This window comes from Coregonus clupeaformis, chromosome 37 (assembly GCF_020615455.1).
Source record: "Coregonus clupeaformis isolate EN_2021a chromosome 37, ASM2061545v1, whole genome shotgun sequence".
Lineage (NCBI taxonomy): Eukaryota > Metazoa > Chordata > Actinopteri > Salmoniformes > Salmonidae > Coregonus > Coregonus clupeaformis.
The window spans coordinates 17,992,213-18,007,212 of NC_059228.1; the positions used below are offsets into that span (position 1 = coordinate 17,992,213).

General features: G+C 44.6%; 1 protein-coding gene across 3 annotated transcripts in view; it reads left to right on the forward strand.

The window, feature by feature from the left end:
- The window catches only part of LOC121553329 (sodium/calcium exchanger 1), a 169,300-nt gene that overhangs the window by 136,848 nt on the left and 17,452 nt on the right, over positions 1–15,000 (forward strand). For all 3 annotated transcript variants that reach the window (XM_041866358.2, XM_041866359.2, XM_041866360.2), the window contains exons 4-5: positions 5,118–5,266; positions 6,721–6,820. In XM_041866358.2, the coding sequence (XP_041722292.2) occupies positions 5,118–5,266; positions 6,721–6,820 (249 nt within the window). The remainder of the gene's footprint in view (positions 1–5,117; positions 5,267–6,720; positions 6,821–15,000) is intronic.

The following is a 15,000-nucleotide window of genomic DNA, read 5'->3' on the forward strand; positions in this document are numbered from 1 at the left end:
ACCAGCCTCTCATGGTAGTTGAGGCTTACATGCTGTTCAGCTGGCGTGATTTGGCCTCGGAGACCGTTTTGAAGCATTTTCAGCCGTATCAGTCAGTAGTAGGCTACGTTGAGCTGCACCGGTTCACACATTTTGAAAGCATATTTATTTATCCAGGTTGTTGCTGTAAAATTAAGAATGTAATTGTTCATGTGGTACATAGTCAAGACAAGAATATACAATACAAACATGGTTAGTAACCGAGTCATACTAAAGCACCCTGAGTAATGGAAAAAGCAGCTCCAATATCCTCCTCCACAGTCTTTGGTCCTGATTTGGCCCCTCTACCTCCGCCCTCCTCTGGTTGCGCCAGTGTGACTGGGTTTGAATGGTGGGGTGATGGAGGGGAATGAATGGCGTTGGAGCTGATGCTAATCCACAATGCACTGCTCTGCTGCGAACTGGAAATGGCCTTCTGAATGGTTCCCTTCGCACCAAATCAGATCACTGCACTGGGCGACAGTGGTGGTTCTACATTACCGTAACACACCACAGAGAGAGAGAGAGAGAGAGAGAGAGAGAGAGAGAGAGAGAGAGAGAGAGAGAGAGAGAGAGAGAGAGAGAGAGAGAGAGAGAGAGAGAGAGAGAGAGAGAGAGAGAGAGAGAGAGAGAGAGAGAGAGAGAGAGAGAGAGAGAGACAGAGACAGAGACAGAGACAGAGAGGCCACTGTAGGCAGACCTGGCCCACAAAATGAGGTGGAAACTGAGCTGCACTTCCTAACCTCCTGCCAAATGTTTGACCATATTAGAGACACATATTTCCCTCAGATTACACAGACTCATAAATCATTCGAAAACAAACCCAATTTTGATAAACTCCCTTATCTACTGGGTGAAATACCACAGTGTGCCATCACAGCAGCAAGATTTGTGACATGTTGCCACAAGAAAAGGGCAACCAGTGAAGAACAAACACCATTGTAAATACAACCCATATTTATGTTTATTTATTTTCCCTTTTGTACTTTACGTATTTGCACATCATATGACACTGTATATATACATAATATGACATTTGAAATGTCTTTATTCTTTTGGAACTTCTGAGTGTAATGTTTACTGTTAATTATTATTGTTTATTTCACTTTTTATTTCACTACTTCACTTGCTTTGGCAATGTTAGTATACGTTTCCCATACCAATAAAGCCCTTAAATTGAATTGAATTGAATTGAGAGAGAGATGGAGCGAGAGAGCGAGAGAGAGAGGAGATTTGGAAAGAGGGAGCGAGAGAGAGAGAGAGAGAGAGAGGAGATTTGGAAAGAGGGAGCGAGAGAGAGAGAGAGAGAGAGAGAGGAGATTTGGAAAGAGGGAGCGAGAGAGAGAGAGAGAGAGGGATTTGGAAAGAGGGAGCAGAGAGAGAGAGAGAGAGAGGAGATTTGGAAAGAGGGAGCGAGAGAGAGAGAGAGAGAGGAGATTTGGAAAGAGGGAGCGAGAGAGAGAGAGAGAGAGGAGATTTGGAAAGAGGGAGCGAGAGAGAGAGAGAGAGAGAGAGAGAGAGAGGAGATTTGGAAAGAGGGAGCGAGAGAGAGAGCATAGAGGCAATAGAACCCTGTGTGGTTCGTATTAGATAATAGCAGGAGATACTCATACCCTTTGTTTTATCATCATAATATTGGATTTGAATTCACACGGTTTAATAGGACTCACAAGTCACAGTAGTCCTATGTCTTCTCACTACAAAGTCATGTCAGCTTACAGCGATATCATCATGGGTCTATGTGTTCAGAGGGGTGAAATTAGGTCATGGTATGACATCTTCCTCTCACAACTTGACAAGTTTTATAATATAGTGACAGAACATCCTTCCAGCCTCACCGAGCACATGTAGAACGCTGTAGAACACTGTACATGAATACAACAATGGCTTGTTGGCTCTGAAGTAGCTGGTAGAACGTCCACAGAAAATGTTATTTGATCTTGATTCTGTAAGCTTGTGGTGGAGGTTTTCTGTCCCAACTCTCCCCTCCCTCCACTCTTAGGGGGCGGCAGGTAGCCTAGCGGTTAGCGTGTTGTGCCAGTAACCGACAAGGTGAAAAATCTCTCGATGTGCCCTTGAGCAAGGCACTTAACCCTAATATATATGTTCCAGGGGTGCCATAGTACTGTGGCTGACACTGTAAAACAACACATTTTACTGCACCTATCCGGTGTATATGACAATAAAACAATTTTTTTATGTTTTAGCTATACACTGTGAACAGACGATCACAGCAGCATAGCATTATTTTATTATATTTCTCACCCAGCTGAATCGAGTCATAATGATCTTCCCTCTCTTATATAACATTGGAGGGAGACTATAAGGTCTAGACTGACTGCATAGCTGAATGATGGGTGTACTGGACAGGCATTTTTATTAATTGTCATATTTGTTTCAGTTACACCCAAATGCATTCCTTTGGATTTTAAGGGCCCTTTAAAGGGATTTAGGCAATTACGTTTTTTCCTACTTACCCAGAGTCAGACGAACTCGTGGATACCATTTTTATGTCTCTGGGTTGAAGGTAGCATATCGTTAGCTTAGCGCAATTGCTAGAAGTCTTTAGGAACTACTTGCCAGCTCCTCTGAAAAGCAGGGAAATAGACCTTCTAACTACTCCAAAGCTGGGTGGTTGGTCATTTATAGTCTTACAAAGCTATACATAGTAGTAAATATTTTATAAATGCGTTAATTTTAATGATAGTCATAAGAAATTAGATTCTATCCACTTCCTCATTCTGTCCCGTTGTCACATAGAGATGTATAGCAATCACACTGTTGTATCTGTCTCAGTTGTGCTGCCCATGCACTCACAGACGCCATAAAGGGATACAACATCTCATTATGGCGTCCACCTTACAGACAGGAGAGCAGGAGAGAGAGAGGGAAAGAAAGAAATAGAGAGAGAGAGAGAGAGAGAGAGAGAGAGAGAGAGAGAGAGAGCGAGAGAGAGCGAGAGAGAGAGAGAGAGAGAGAGAGAGAGAGAGAGAGAGAGAGAGAGAGAGAGAGAGAGAGAGAGAGAGAGAGGGTATTCCAGATTGGACTCTCACCACCAGAGAAATGGCATTGTTCCCCAAGTGACACTTCTCTCTTGATATGTGTCCCTCCTCCATCTTTACTGATGACGATGGATCTAAGCTCTATCAGACCCCTGGTCAACAGTCCAGACATGTAGACTAGCTACAGTCCCTGCATGCGCATTTACCACGGGGAAGAGTTGTTTTCTTTTTTAAATGAAGTCAACCCGTAGATTGACTCAACCCTTCCTTCTCTAATAATGATAAGAACTAGTTTCCTTCACAGCCATAACGACACCACATCATAAATAGCTGCCTACAGCAGTAGCTGAAGAATGCTGCAATATGTTGTTGTTTTTTCAAGCCAAGGTCTTCGTCAAATAGTGGTCAAGGGTGTATGGTACTGCATAGCTGTATTGGTTCTACGCTACATATACAACAGTATGTGGACACCTCTTCAAATTAGTCGATTCGGCTATTTCAGCCACACCCGTTGCTGACAGGTGTATAAAATCGAGCACACAGCCATGCAATCTCCATAGACAAACATTGGCAGTAGAATGGCCTGTACTGAAGAGCTCAGTGACTTTCCACGTGGCACCGTCATAGGATGCCACCTTTTGAACAAGTCAATTCATCACATTTCTGTCCTGCTAGAGCTTCCCCAGTCAACTGTAAGTGCTGTTATTGTGAAGTTGAAACGTCCAGGAGCAACAAGTGGTAGGCCACACAAGCTCACAGAAGTGGTAGGCCACACAAGCTCACAGAACGGGACGGCCGAGTGCTGAAGCGCTTAACGTGTACAAATCGTCTGTCCTTGGTTGCAACACTCACTACCGAGTTCCAAACTGCCTCTGGAAGCAACCTCAGCACAATAACTGTTCATCGGGAGCTTCATGAAATGGGTTTATGTGGCCGACCAGGCATCAACATTCTATTCTGATGTCTCAGAGACGTCTTCCCAATGTGCAAACGCTCTCACTATATATTCCCAACACATTTTGATATGTTGGCCAAAGGTGTTTGTGATTACTGTGAAGGAAGGTCTCTATAGCAACAGCACAAAGGAGCTTGGAATGTATTGTATAGTGGCAGTGGCAGTGGCAATGTCCCTGAACAATATGGTTACAATAGAGTTGAAAGTGACAACCAACACCACATTCCATGTGACAACCATCCCCAACCACCCCCCAATGCTTATTAAGATGCTAGTTACCACATTGCTTGACCTAGCAACTCAGAAATAGGTTTGAAATATAGCTCTCCCTTTCCGCTTTTCAACAAACATAATTGTTGTGTTTGTTGAAATGATATGTATACTCCCATAATTCAAACATTTATAAAGAAAATACCAAGACATCTTTTTTTTACTTTCACCTATGAAAAACACATAAATGACCCTCACCTCAATGTTTTGTCATGCTGACATGAATTGAACAGGTGGATGAGTTCTTTCAAATAATTCACACATTATAATCTTACATTTTTACACAGCACACTTTAGATTGGGAGTTATAAACATAGTGCTGCTGTTATCCCTCCCTGCTCCCCCATCACCTCAGCAATCATTATAAACCTTTTCCTCTCCACTCCCTCCCTCCTACCCTCCTCCCATCGCCACTCCGACCCAGCGGAATGAGCCTGCCTATCAGAGAGAGACTGCAGGGCCAATTCCCATAGTAATCCCATTTCCCTTGCTGGGAACGTGGAAGCACTCCCCAGCCACCTCTCTTAGTGATGGATATGATGGCGTGGAGGTGGTGGGCGATGGGGAGGGGCGGAGCTAAACAGCTTTCACTGTCACCTGTTCAATTACCTAGTATTATTCTGGGGGATGGGAAATGTAATGGTTGGAATCATGTTATTCTTGTTGAAATGACAATTTAGTCTGGATGTCAAAGATAATTTTGCTCTCCATAACTTACCTGGCTAAATAAAGGTTACGTAAACAAATATATGTGTAATAAATAAAAAAGTTCCATAATGATCCACTTTCATGTCTATGGCTTCCACAATATTACTACACAACATGTCAGTTGTCATGGGTGTCAATTACAAAGTTATTCTTCTGTCTCACAGCTACAGAGGTGGCTGTGAAGGAGGTGGAAGAGGAGACGCCACTGACCGCAGTGGATGATGAGGACCAACGCATCGCTGATATGGGCCGACCCACACTGGGGGATCACGTCAAACTTGAAATCATCATTGAGGAATCCTACGAGTTTAAGGTGTGTGTGTGTTTCTGCATTTGTAGTGTGTGTGTGTGTGTGTGTGTGTGTGTGTATCAATGTGTGTGTGTGTGTGCGCGCGTGCATTTCCCTCTTTCACCCACACACACTCTTCAGACAAACAGAGATGTGATTGTCATGAATATTAAGATGTGTGTGTGTGTGTGTGTGTGTGTGTGTGTGTGCACGCAAATGTGCATGCTCTTTGCTCCCTCTCTCTCCCACACACTCTTCAGACAGGCATCGACTGATGGGTGTGTGCTTTTGAGCACTTGACTGATCATGTCCTGTTCTTACTGGAGTGGCTATCAGTGTGAGGTTGGGTGGGAGGCTGGGGAAGGGAGAGGGGCCTATGGATCCTATAGCTGGCTGTAGTACTTTCTATCCTGGGGGGGCTGGAGAGTTTAATTGCCTCTAACCTCAGAGAGTCATAGCAAGTGGCTGCTTTAAAAGAGCTTATACTTTCAGACGGTAGTCTGCAACTTTGCTGTTTTAAGATTGTCGTCAACCAAGACCCAGAATCTCTAGCCAGATAGGGCAGAGGAAGTAGGTGATTTGCAGACAGTATAGGAGCACGTAGCCTATAGGATATCCCTCTCTCCCTCTTCCCTCCTCTTCTGCACCACTTCAAACCAACACACCTAGCTAGGGTTTGGACAGTAGGTGAATTCAGGAAAGTCAGGAGGGTGTCCCTCTATTTCTCTAAACATTAATACATTATCTTAGAGACCGTAGCAGAGCTGGGGAGAATTGTGTAGTAGTCCATTTCTGCATGAACCTGAGCACAGACAACCCACCATTTATATTACAAAGCTTCAGTCAACTCAATTACCATTTAAGTTTCCTTCCAAAGAAAATAAGTATTGGATTTTCCTTCTGATGGTGAGGGAAGGAGGGAAGGAGGAGAGGGATGCTATCCAGCTGTCATCCCAGGAGCTAGCTAATAGATTCCTCTGAAAGAAAGGATGGAGGAAGGGATGGATCGAGGAGAAGGAGGGGTGTCCTTCTGTGGGGGATCTATACGTACTTTGATGAGGCTTGATTTCCTTAGCATGCTCTAGGAACGCCTGCTGCTGTCCTCTGGGAACCAACCTTTATCAAAGAGAGGATGCAGCTAAAGGCCCAGTAAAGGGACTGAACCTCACGTCTCTTTCCCTCTTGCCTATGACATCATCACATAGCTCCTGAGGACTGCTCTTGGCTACTGTAGCTATTACATGCCATAGCCTTGAGGCAGTAATTACAACACCCTCGCTCTCTCACGCTCTCGACACAGACTTTACCCTCATTGTTTATTCTTAATACATGATTATTATAGAGCAGTAAATATGTTTTAAGGACAGAAACAGTAATGATAATGTGTCCTATATGTAGACTAGATGGCCTTGCTTCCCTCCACGCACTTCTACAGTGTGCACCTCTTGAACTCCATGTGATTGGTGTTCCCTGTGCAGAACACTGTGGACAAGCTGATTAAGAAGACTAACCTGGCCCTGCTGGTGGGGACTAACAGCTGGAGAGACCAGTTCATCGAGGCCATCACCGTCAGCGCCGGTGAGTTGAAAGCTTTGACCACCTGACTGCCAGTGTGTGAGCACATCTGTCCAGGAATGTGTGTGTGCGTGTGCGTGTGCGTGTGAGAGTGTGTTGAGGCGATTGGGTGTGACATTCCCGACGCTCCGTCGATCAGTGGCTTCTGGCATACTGCCCCATCTATTCAGAAGAAGGACGTTCTATGTAAACACCACCTGGTGGATATCTGGAGCACTGCAGTCCCACGCCAAGGCCTCTGTTGATTAGAGATGCCAGCTTGTCAGAGCATAGCGTTGTTACCTTATAGCCCTATGTGTGCTTGTCATTGTCTGTGTGTGAGGAGTGTGATTTCTAAAGAGGATATGTCAACTAGCCTTGAAAACTGTTTGAGTGTGTAACTACAAGCTCAGCCTACAGTTTTTTACAATCACTTTGGCACTAATTTCAGAACCTTGACGTAATTTTTCAAAACTCTAGACACAAAACTCACAACCAATGATCAACATGCACATTTTTCAAAACTCTAACACTTTTTTTCAATTGCTTGGATACAATACACATAAAACTAAGATCATTTGTTCATTTAACAAAAATCACCTGTTCAATATGACACAACTTAACATCAAAGTACTACTATTTCAAAAGGCAATTCACACATTACATTTCAGATGAGTGTCTATTCATTTCTTTACAATTATCCAACTATCAATTGATACAACTGCTCAAAATGATAAGTAACTGTTGCATTACTCTTAATGCATAGTTGTATGGAAACAGACAAACAATATTCCATGTTTAGATCATGAAAGTTTCAAGATAACGAGATTTATTGTCACCAATTAGCATGGAGCATGAATTAGACTACATTATCTATGGATGTAATATTTCATTATCATTCTTTATCAGACACCGTTTCTATGGTCCCATGTACCACCTTTTCAGACTATTTACAGTATTGACAGTACTGCACTGTATGGATGAAGGCCCTTGTAATTGCTTGTCCAATTCTGCCAACTTGTTACTGATGATTGAGTTCACATTATGGAACGAGTATATAAAGAATTGATTGGGATCCACTTGCAACAATATAGCGATACGTACTGTAACATGGAGATCCAGGTCACAATAGAGGTCAAGCAGTGGTGGGAGGAAGACGAGGAAGACGTGTTGGTCAAAGGAATGGCAAGGGACAAGCACCCCTTCTGAGAGGTGGTCGTGGGCCTCGTTTGAGAGGTGTGGGGGAACGTGGTAGAGGACAAGGCCACGGACCAAGACAGCGGCAGCAACAGCAAAGAGTGTCCAATGAAATCCGAGCAAGCATGGTTTCAGGCCCATGCACAATTTACCACCCTGTATTTACCCCCATACTCTCCTTTCCTTAACCCGATTGAGGAATTTTTCTCCACATGGAGATGGAAGGTTTATGATAGGCGCCCTCATGAACAAGTCACTTTTCTCCAGGCCATGGATGACACATGCAATGACATCACGGCAGACCAGTGTCAGGCCTGGATTCGCCATGCCCGAAGGTTTTTTCCAAGATGTTTGGCTAATGAAAACATCCATTGTGATGTAGATGAGAACCTGTGGCCAAATCCACAAGACAGAGTTGATGAAAATGTAGAAGTACAGTAATCACTCCTATGTTTTGCTTTTTACAGTACAAGCAAGCAAGGTGAGGAACACTGCATTTGATGTTTTACAGTACTGTATAGTTTTTCATCAACATATTTCAGATTTTGTTCAATGATTCCACTGTGTCTGTAGTATTCTCTCTACTACAGCAGTACTTTTACAGGGATGTATTTACATGTAGTACCATAATGAAACATGTATCACCTATTTTGTACTACAATATTTAATGATTGTACGAACAATGACACAGTGAAACTATCGGTTGCTTGTGTGTGGGTGATCTAAATTAACGTTTCATTGGTATTTCACAATAAATTTGTTTTTTGAACCAATGATTGTGCAAGTGCAAGAGTTCTTTAAAGATATGAATGCACAATGCAATGTTTTGAACATTGGACAGCCTGTGTTACAAGTGATGACCGTTTTGAGTTTTGTGTCTAGAGTTTTGAAAAATTACGTCAAGGTTCTGAAATGAGTGCCAAAGTGATTGTAAAAAACTGTAATAGGGTGACCACTGAGGTACTCTGTCATTGTTTCAAGTGACTAGAGGATTTTGGTTTAGGTGCTAGTGTGTTATGTGTGTGTGTATTTCCTGTATCTGTGTGTGTGTTTGTGTATTTCCTGTATCTGTGTGTGTGTTTGTGTATGTGTGTGTGTGTTTGTGTGTGTGTGTGTGTGTGTGTGTGTGTGTGTGTGTGTGTGTGTGTGTGTGTGTGTGTGTATTAGTGTGTGTGTGTGAGTGTGTGTGTGTGTGTGTGTGTGTATTAGTGTGTGTGTGTGTGTGTGTGTGTGTGTGTGTGTGTGTGTGTGTGTGTGTGTGTGTGTGTGTGTGTGTGTGTGTGTGTGTGTGTGTGTGTGTGTGTGTGTGTGTGTGTGTGGGTGGGTGTATGAGTGTGTGTGTGTGTGTGTGTATGAGTGTGTTGAAAGTGACAGCATGTGTATCGCTGTGTGTGCTATAGTTAGCTGCTGTGCCGCCCAGTCTTTGTTTCCCGCTCTGGCTCAGTTAAAGAAAAGACCCATCACCACTCTCATGGAATTAGGCTTGGTGTTGACGTTTTGACAGTGGTGTAGCTTGTAACAGTTATGAAGGAAGACGGTGAGAGCTTGCCCAGAGTTTCCAAGTGGGAAAAACACACACACATATACCAGCATACCTTTATCTTAGACAGAAAGGAACCTTCAGAGGGTTGGGTTGAAGTGGAAACATCACACAGAGGAAGAAATAAAGTGTATCTGAGTCCGACTATCAAGACGTTGTCCCCACCTCCACACTCTCGCCATATCTTTCAGCCACTCCGAACATTTAGCACCTTTGCCTTTTGAAACATTTAACATCACAAGCCCTTGCACTCAATAGTTTTTCATTTTTGCATTACATTCAGTGCTAATAGTAGACACCTAGCATTTAACATCCACCACCCAAAGCACTCAGTACAGTAGTCATTTTGCTAGAATTATAGAACCATATTTCATATAGCACAGGACATTCTCTCTGGGTTTTCTAGTTGAGTCTGTGACCCAGAGTTAAGTGAACAGGCACATTTAACCGAGCTGTTAACCCAACGTCTACCCCACTAGTGGTGCGCTGGTCAGCTGTTTGTTCACCCGCACCCGCCCGCAATTACTAATAACCCGTCCACAACCGCCCGACTATATGTGATAAAGGGTAAATCTGAGGCCTGCACCCGACCCTAACCCGCTAATACAGAAAATGTACTGTAGGCTACAGTCAGAAATAGTATAAAAAATGTTGGACAGAGGTTGCAGGAATTATTTTTGCCTGATTTAGATATGCTTGTTTATAATTAGATACATGTAGCTTCTCTTCTGTCATTACATGTTGCCCTAGAATACTAAATAAACCCCTGCTCACCAGAATAAATCAATAGAATGAATCAGTTCACATCAGTAATGTTTTCTCTGTCATCTCTGCTTCTTTCACGGAGCAAATACGTTTAGGGACCAGGGAGAAAATGCAATTTACATTTACGTCATTTAGCAGACGCTCTTATCCAGAGCGACTTACAAATAGGTGCATTCACCTTATAGCCAGTGGGATAACCACTTTACAATGTATTTTATTTTAGTAAAGGGGGGGGGGGGGTAGAAGGATTACTTTATCCTATCCCAGGTATTCCTTAAAGAGGTGGGGTTTCAAATGTCTCCGGAAGGTGGTGAGTGACTCCGCTGTCCTGGCGTCGTGAGGGAGCTTGTTCCACCATTGGGGTGCCAGAGCAGCGAACAGTTTTGACTGGGCTGAGCGGGAACTATGCTTCCGCAGAGGTAGGGGAGCCAGCAGGCCAGAGGTGGATGAACGCAGTGCCCTCATTTGGGTGTAGGGACTGATCAGAGCCTGAAGGTACGGAGGTGCCGTTCCCCTCACAGCTCCGTAGGCAAGCACCATGGTCTTGTAGCAGATGCGAGCTTCAACTGGAAGCCAGTGGAGTGTGCGGAGGAGCGGGGTGACGTGAGAGAACTTGGGAAGGTTGAACACCAGACGGGCTGCGGCATTCTGGATGAGTTGTAGGGGTTTAATGGCACAGGCAGGGAGCCCAGCCAACAGCGAGTTGCAGTAATCCAGACGGGAGATGACAAGTGCCTGGATTAGGACATGTGCCGCTTCCTGTGTAAGGCAGGGTCGTACTCTCCGAATGTTGTAGAGCATGAACCTACAGGATCGGGTCACCGCCTTGATGCGGAGAACGACAGGGTGTTGTCCAGGGTCACGCCAAGGCTCTTCGCACTCTGGGAGGAGGACACAACGGAGTTGTCAACCGTGATGGCGAGATCATGGAACGGGCAGTCCTTCCCCGGGAGGAAGAGCAGCTCTGTCTTGCCGAGGTTCAGCTTGAGGTGGTGATCCGTCATCCATACTGATATGTCTGCCAGACATGCAGAGATGCGATTCGCCACCTGGTTATCAGAAGGGGGAAAGGAGAAGATTAGTTGTGTGTCGTCAGCGTAGCAATGATAGGAGAGGCCATGTGAGGATATGACAGAGCCAAGTGACTTGGTGTATAGCGAGAATAGGAGAGGGCCTAGAACTGAGCCCTGGGGGACACCAGTGTTGAGAGCACGTGGTGCGGAGACAGCTTCTCGCCACGCCACTTGGTAGGAGCGACCGGTCAGGTAGGACGCAATCCAAGAGTGAGCCGCGCCGGAGATGCCCAGCTCGGAGAGGGTGGAGAGGAGGATCTGATGGTTCACAGTATCAAAGGCAGCAGACAGGTCTAGAAGGACAAGAGCAGAGGAGAGAGAGTTAGCTTTAGCAGTGCGGAGAGCCTCTGTGACACAGAGAAGAGCAGTCTCAGTTGAATGACCAGTCTTGAAACCTGACTGGTTTGGATCAAGAAGGTCATTCTGAGAGAGATAGCAAGAGAGTTGGCTAAAGACGGCACGCTCAATAGTTTTGGAGAGAAAAGAAAGAAGGGATACTGGTCTGTAGTTGTTGACATCAGAGGGATCGAGTGTTGGTTTTTTGAGAAGGGGTGCAACTCTCGCTCTCTTGAAGACGGAAGGGACATAGCCAGCGGTCAAGGATGAGTTGATCAGCGAGGTGAGGTAAGGGAGAAGGTCACCGGAGATGGTCTGGAGAAGAGAGGAGGGGATAGGGTCAAGCGGGCAGGTTGTTGGGCGGCCTGCCGTCACAAGTCGCAAGATTTTATCTGGAGAGAGAGGGGAGAAAGAAGTCAAAGCATAGGGTAGGGCAGTGTGAGCAGGACCAGCAGTGTCATTTGACTTAACAAACGAGGATCGGATGTCGTCAACCTTCTTTTCAAAATGGTTGACGAAGTCATCCACAGAGAGGGAGGGGGGGGGGGATTCAGCGGGAGGAGAATGTGGCAAAGAGCTTCCTAGGGTTAGAGGCGGATGCTTGGAATTTAGAGTGGTAGAAAGTGGCCTTAGCAGCAGAAACAGATGAAGAAAATGTAGAGAGGAGGGAGTGAAAAGATGCCAGGTCTGCAGGGAGTCTAGTTTTCTTCCATTTCCGCTCAGCTGCCCGGAGCTCTGTTCTGTGAGCTCGCAATGAGTCATCAAGCCACGGTAATGTAAAATGTAAAATGCAATAACTCTAAATAAATGGGAAAGATTTCAGTTTGACTGGTTATAAGGAAATAGAAAGCTCTGAAAACGACCCAACATGTTTCTGATAAGATTTCAGTTTGGTTTGGATGCATATTTCATGTGGTTGGAATACTATCAGCTTTTATGATGCTGATTAAGATAGCACCTCTACAGACGGTACCTAACTGCACATTAGCATTCTCTCAAGATAATATTTATCCTCTAAAAATTTTGCCTACATTTGGTGTATCATTTTACTGCTAGAAATGCTTAATTCTGAGAGGTTATAGACCTACAGTCAGTGTCCAGATTTCAGATTCCATTTAACCCATCTGAACAGTAGGCTATAGTTCCCTTGACTAACCTGGCCCTATTTAGTTCCCTATTTAAAGTCTCTGTCTTTTGACTGTCAAATTTGTATAGTGTCTCACAATCATCACACATAATGTAGTAGTACACTGCTATCATCCTCTTTTACCACTTCACCAAATCTTTCCCAATCATTACTGTTCTGGCCCGCCCTTCTCTTTATGTTTAACTCTCCATTTCGCAGCTTTTCTGTTATTGAATTAAACTCAGACGTTGTCCTTTTTGCCTTTCTTTCTTTCTTTCTTTCTTTCTTTCTTTCTTTCTTTCTTTCTTTCTTTCTTTCTTTCTTTCTTTCTTTCTTTCTTTCTTTCTTTTTTTCTTTCTTTCTTTCTTTCTTTCTTTCTTTCTTTCTTTCTTACTTTCTTTCTTTCTTTCTTTCTTTCTTTCTTTCTTTCTTTCTTTCTTTCTTTCTTTCATCCTGCAGTCCCTCCAATTATATTTACTCTGAAGCCAGTCGGGAGGGAGAGTGTGTCAGGCAGCATTTGCAGCGTTAGCCTCCTCACAAGTCAGTTAAAGAGAAATGATTGGTTTCACACCGTGACTTTACACAGGGCGTTGACGGAGATTGGGTGTGATATTTCTGCCGGTCGGTGGGTTGGTGGCTACTTAAAACCTGTGGGGCAGCCGTGCCATCTGGAATCATTGTGTGTGTGTCCTCTCTGTGACCTGTGAGTGACAGCCCCACCACTGAGCTAATACAGTGTTAGATGATTCATTTATTTGGTCATCACCACTAAAGAGAAGAGAGACTGCTGAGTTGTGACAAGAACACAGAGACTGTGACTGGCTACAGAGAACCTCCCCAGACCTCAGTAAGCCTCAGTGACACAACAGCATATGTGCCTTTTACAATTACTTTGATGACCAACCTCTATCAACGCTGAGCAGCAGTAATAGAGATGTGACTCATTGATGAAGTCGAGGGTGAGGAGTTGGCAGAGATACACAGATGTGCCTTCAGTAGCCAGGGAAAGAGGGAGAGGGGGAGGAGGGGATATGGGGGAGAGGGGGGAGAGGGGAAACGGATGACAGGAAGCTTTGGAGGATAGAAGACAATTTTCTGATTGAGAGCAAACGAGAGAGAGAGGAAGAGAGAGAGATGGGTTACAATATTTGTCTGTGTCTGTGGGTATTGCAGATGTGTGATGAGTGATCCTCCAGGATTCATCCCATTAACTGGGACTGCAGAGATTAGCTCAGTCTTATCTCTTTACCTCAGCTAACTGGTTAACTGGCTCAGTTAGCTTATGGCTTGGTAGCTAATAGCTTAGCTTATAGCTTAGCATGCAGGCTGGCTCTAAATCTGGGGATTCGACAGACTTCAACTAGGGAGTTTAATATTAGTGTTCCTCATCTGGGATGTGAACCCACTGGCCCTATAGTTAGCTCTCTTCTCTCTCGCTCCCTCGCTCCCTCGCTCTCTAATCTTTCTCCCTCCCTCTCTCTTTCTCTAACCTTTGCTTCCTCTGGCTAAACTTGATTATTTAACATCTGGGACAGTGAAGTCTTTAATTTGATTTTAAAGATGAATATAGATGTGGTGCTCTGGCCCAATGTAAGGGGGTGATGGTGTGATCTGTGCCCAGTTTAATGTCACCTCCATTGGGTTCGTGGCTGCTTCTTCCTCTCCCGATGGGGCCTGGCGGAAAGAGACAGTCCATAACAATTAACACCTCTCACAGTCACCGACAACCTGCCTTCACCTGCAGACACCCTGGACATTGGCTAGAGGCTCAATCGCTCTTCTGCTTTCTTTATACAGTATCTCTTTCTCTCGCTCTCTTTCTCTCGCTCTCTTTCTCTCTCTCTCTCTTTCCCTATTCATGGTATTGCTTCTGTCTATGCATCACAGTGTGTGTTGGCATCTGTGATGTGTGTTCGTGTTGATGTGTGTAATGTGGGTGAGTGTGTATGTACTGTATGTGTGTAATTTGTGTCCTGTAGTGTATGCTGTGTGTGTACCAGGTGTGATCAGCACAGCAGTGTTCATTATTCACAGCCTACCTCCTCCCAGTCTGCCAGACTACCTACACCCACAAAATCAGTACTACAGTGGATACAGAGGGCACTGCCTGACCTGATCTTTGTTGAGGGGTCAGCCTAATTGGTAGGGGTCAGACCTAGACCGCCCA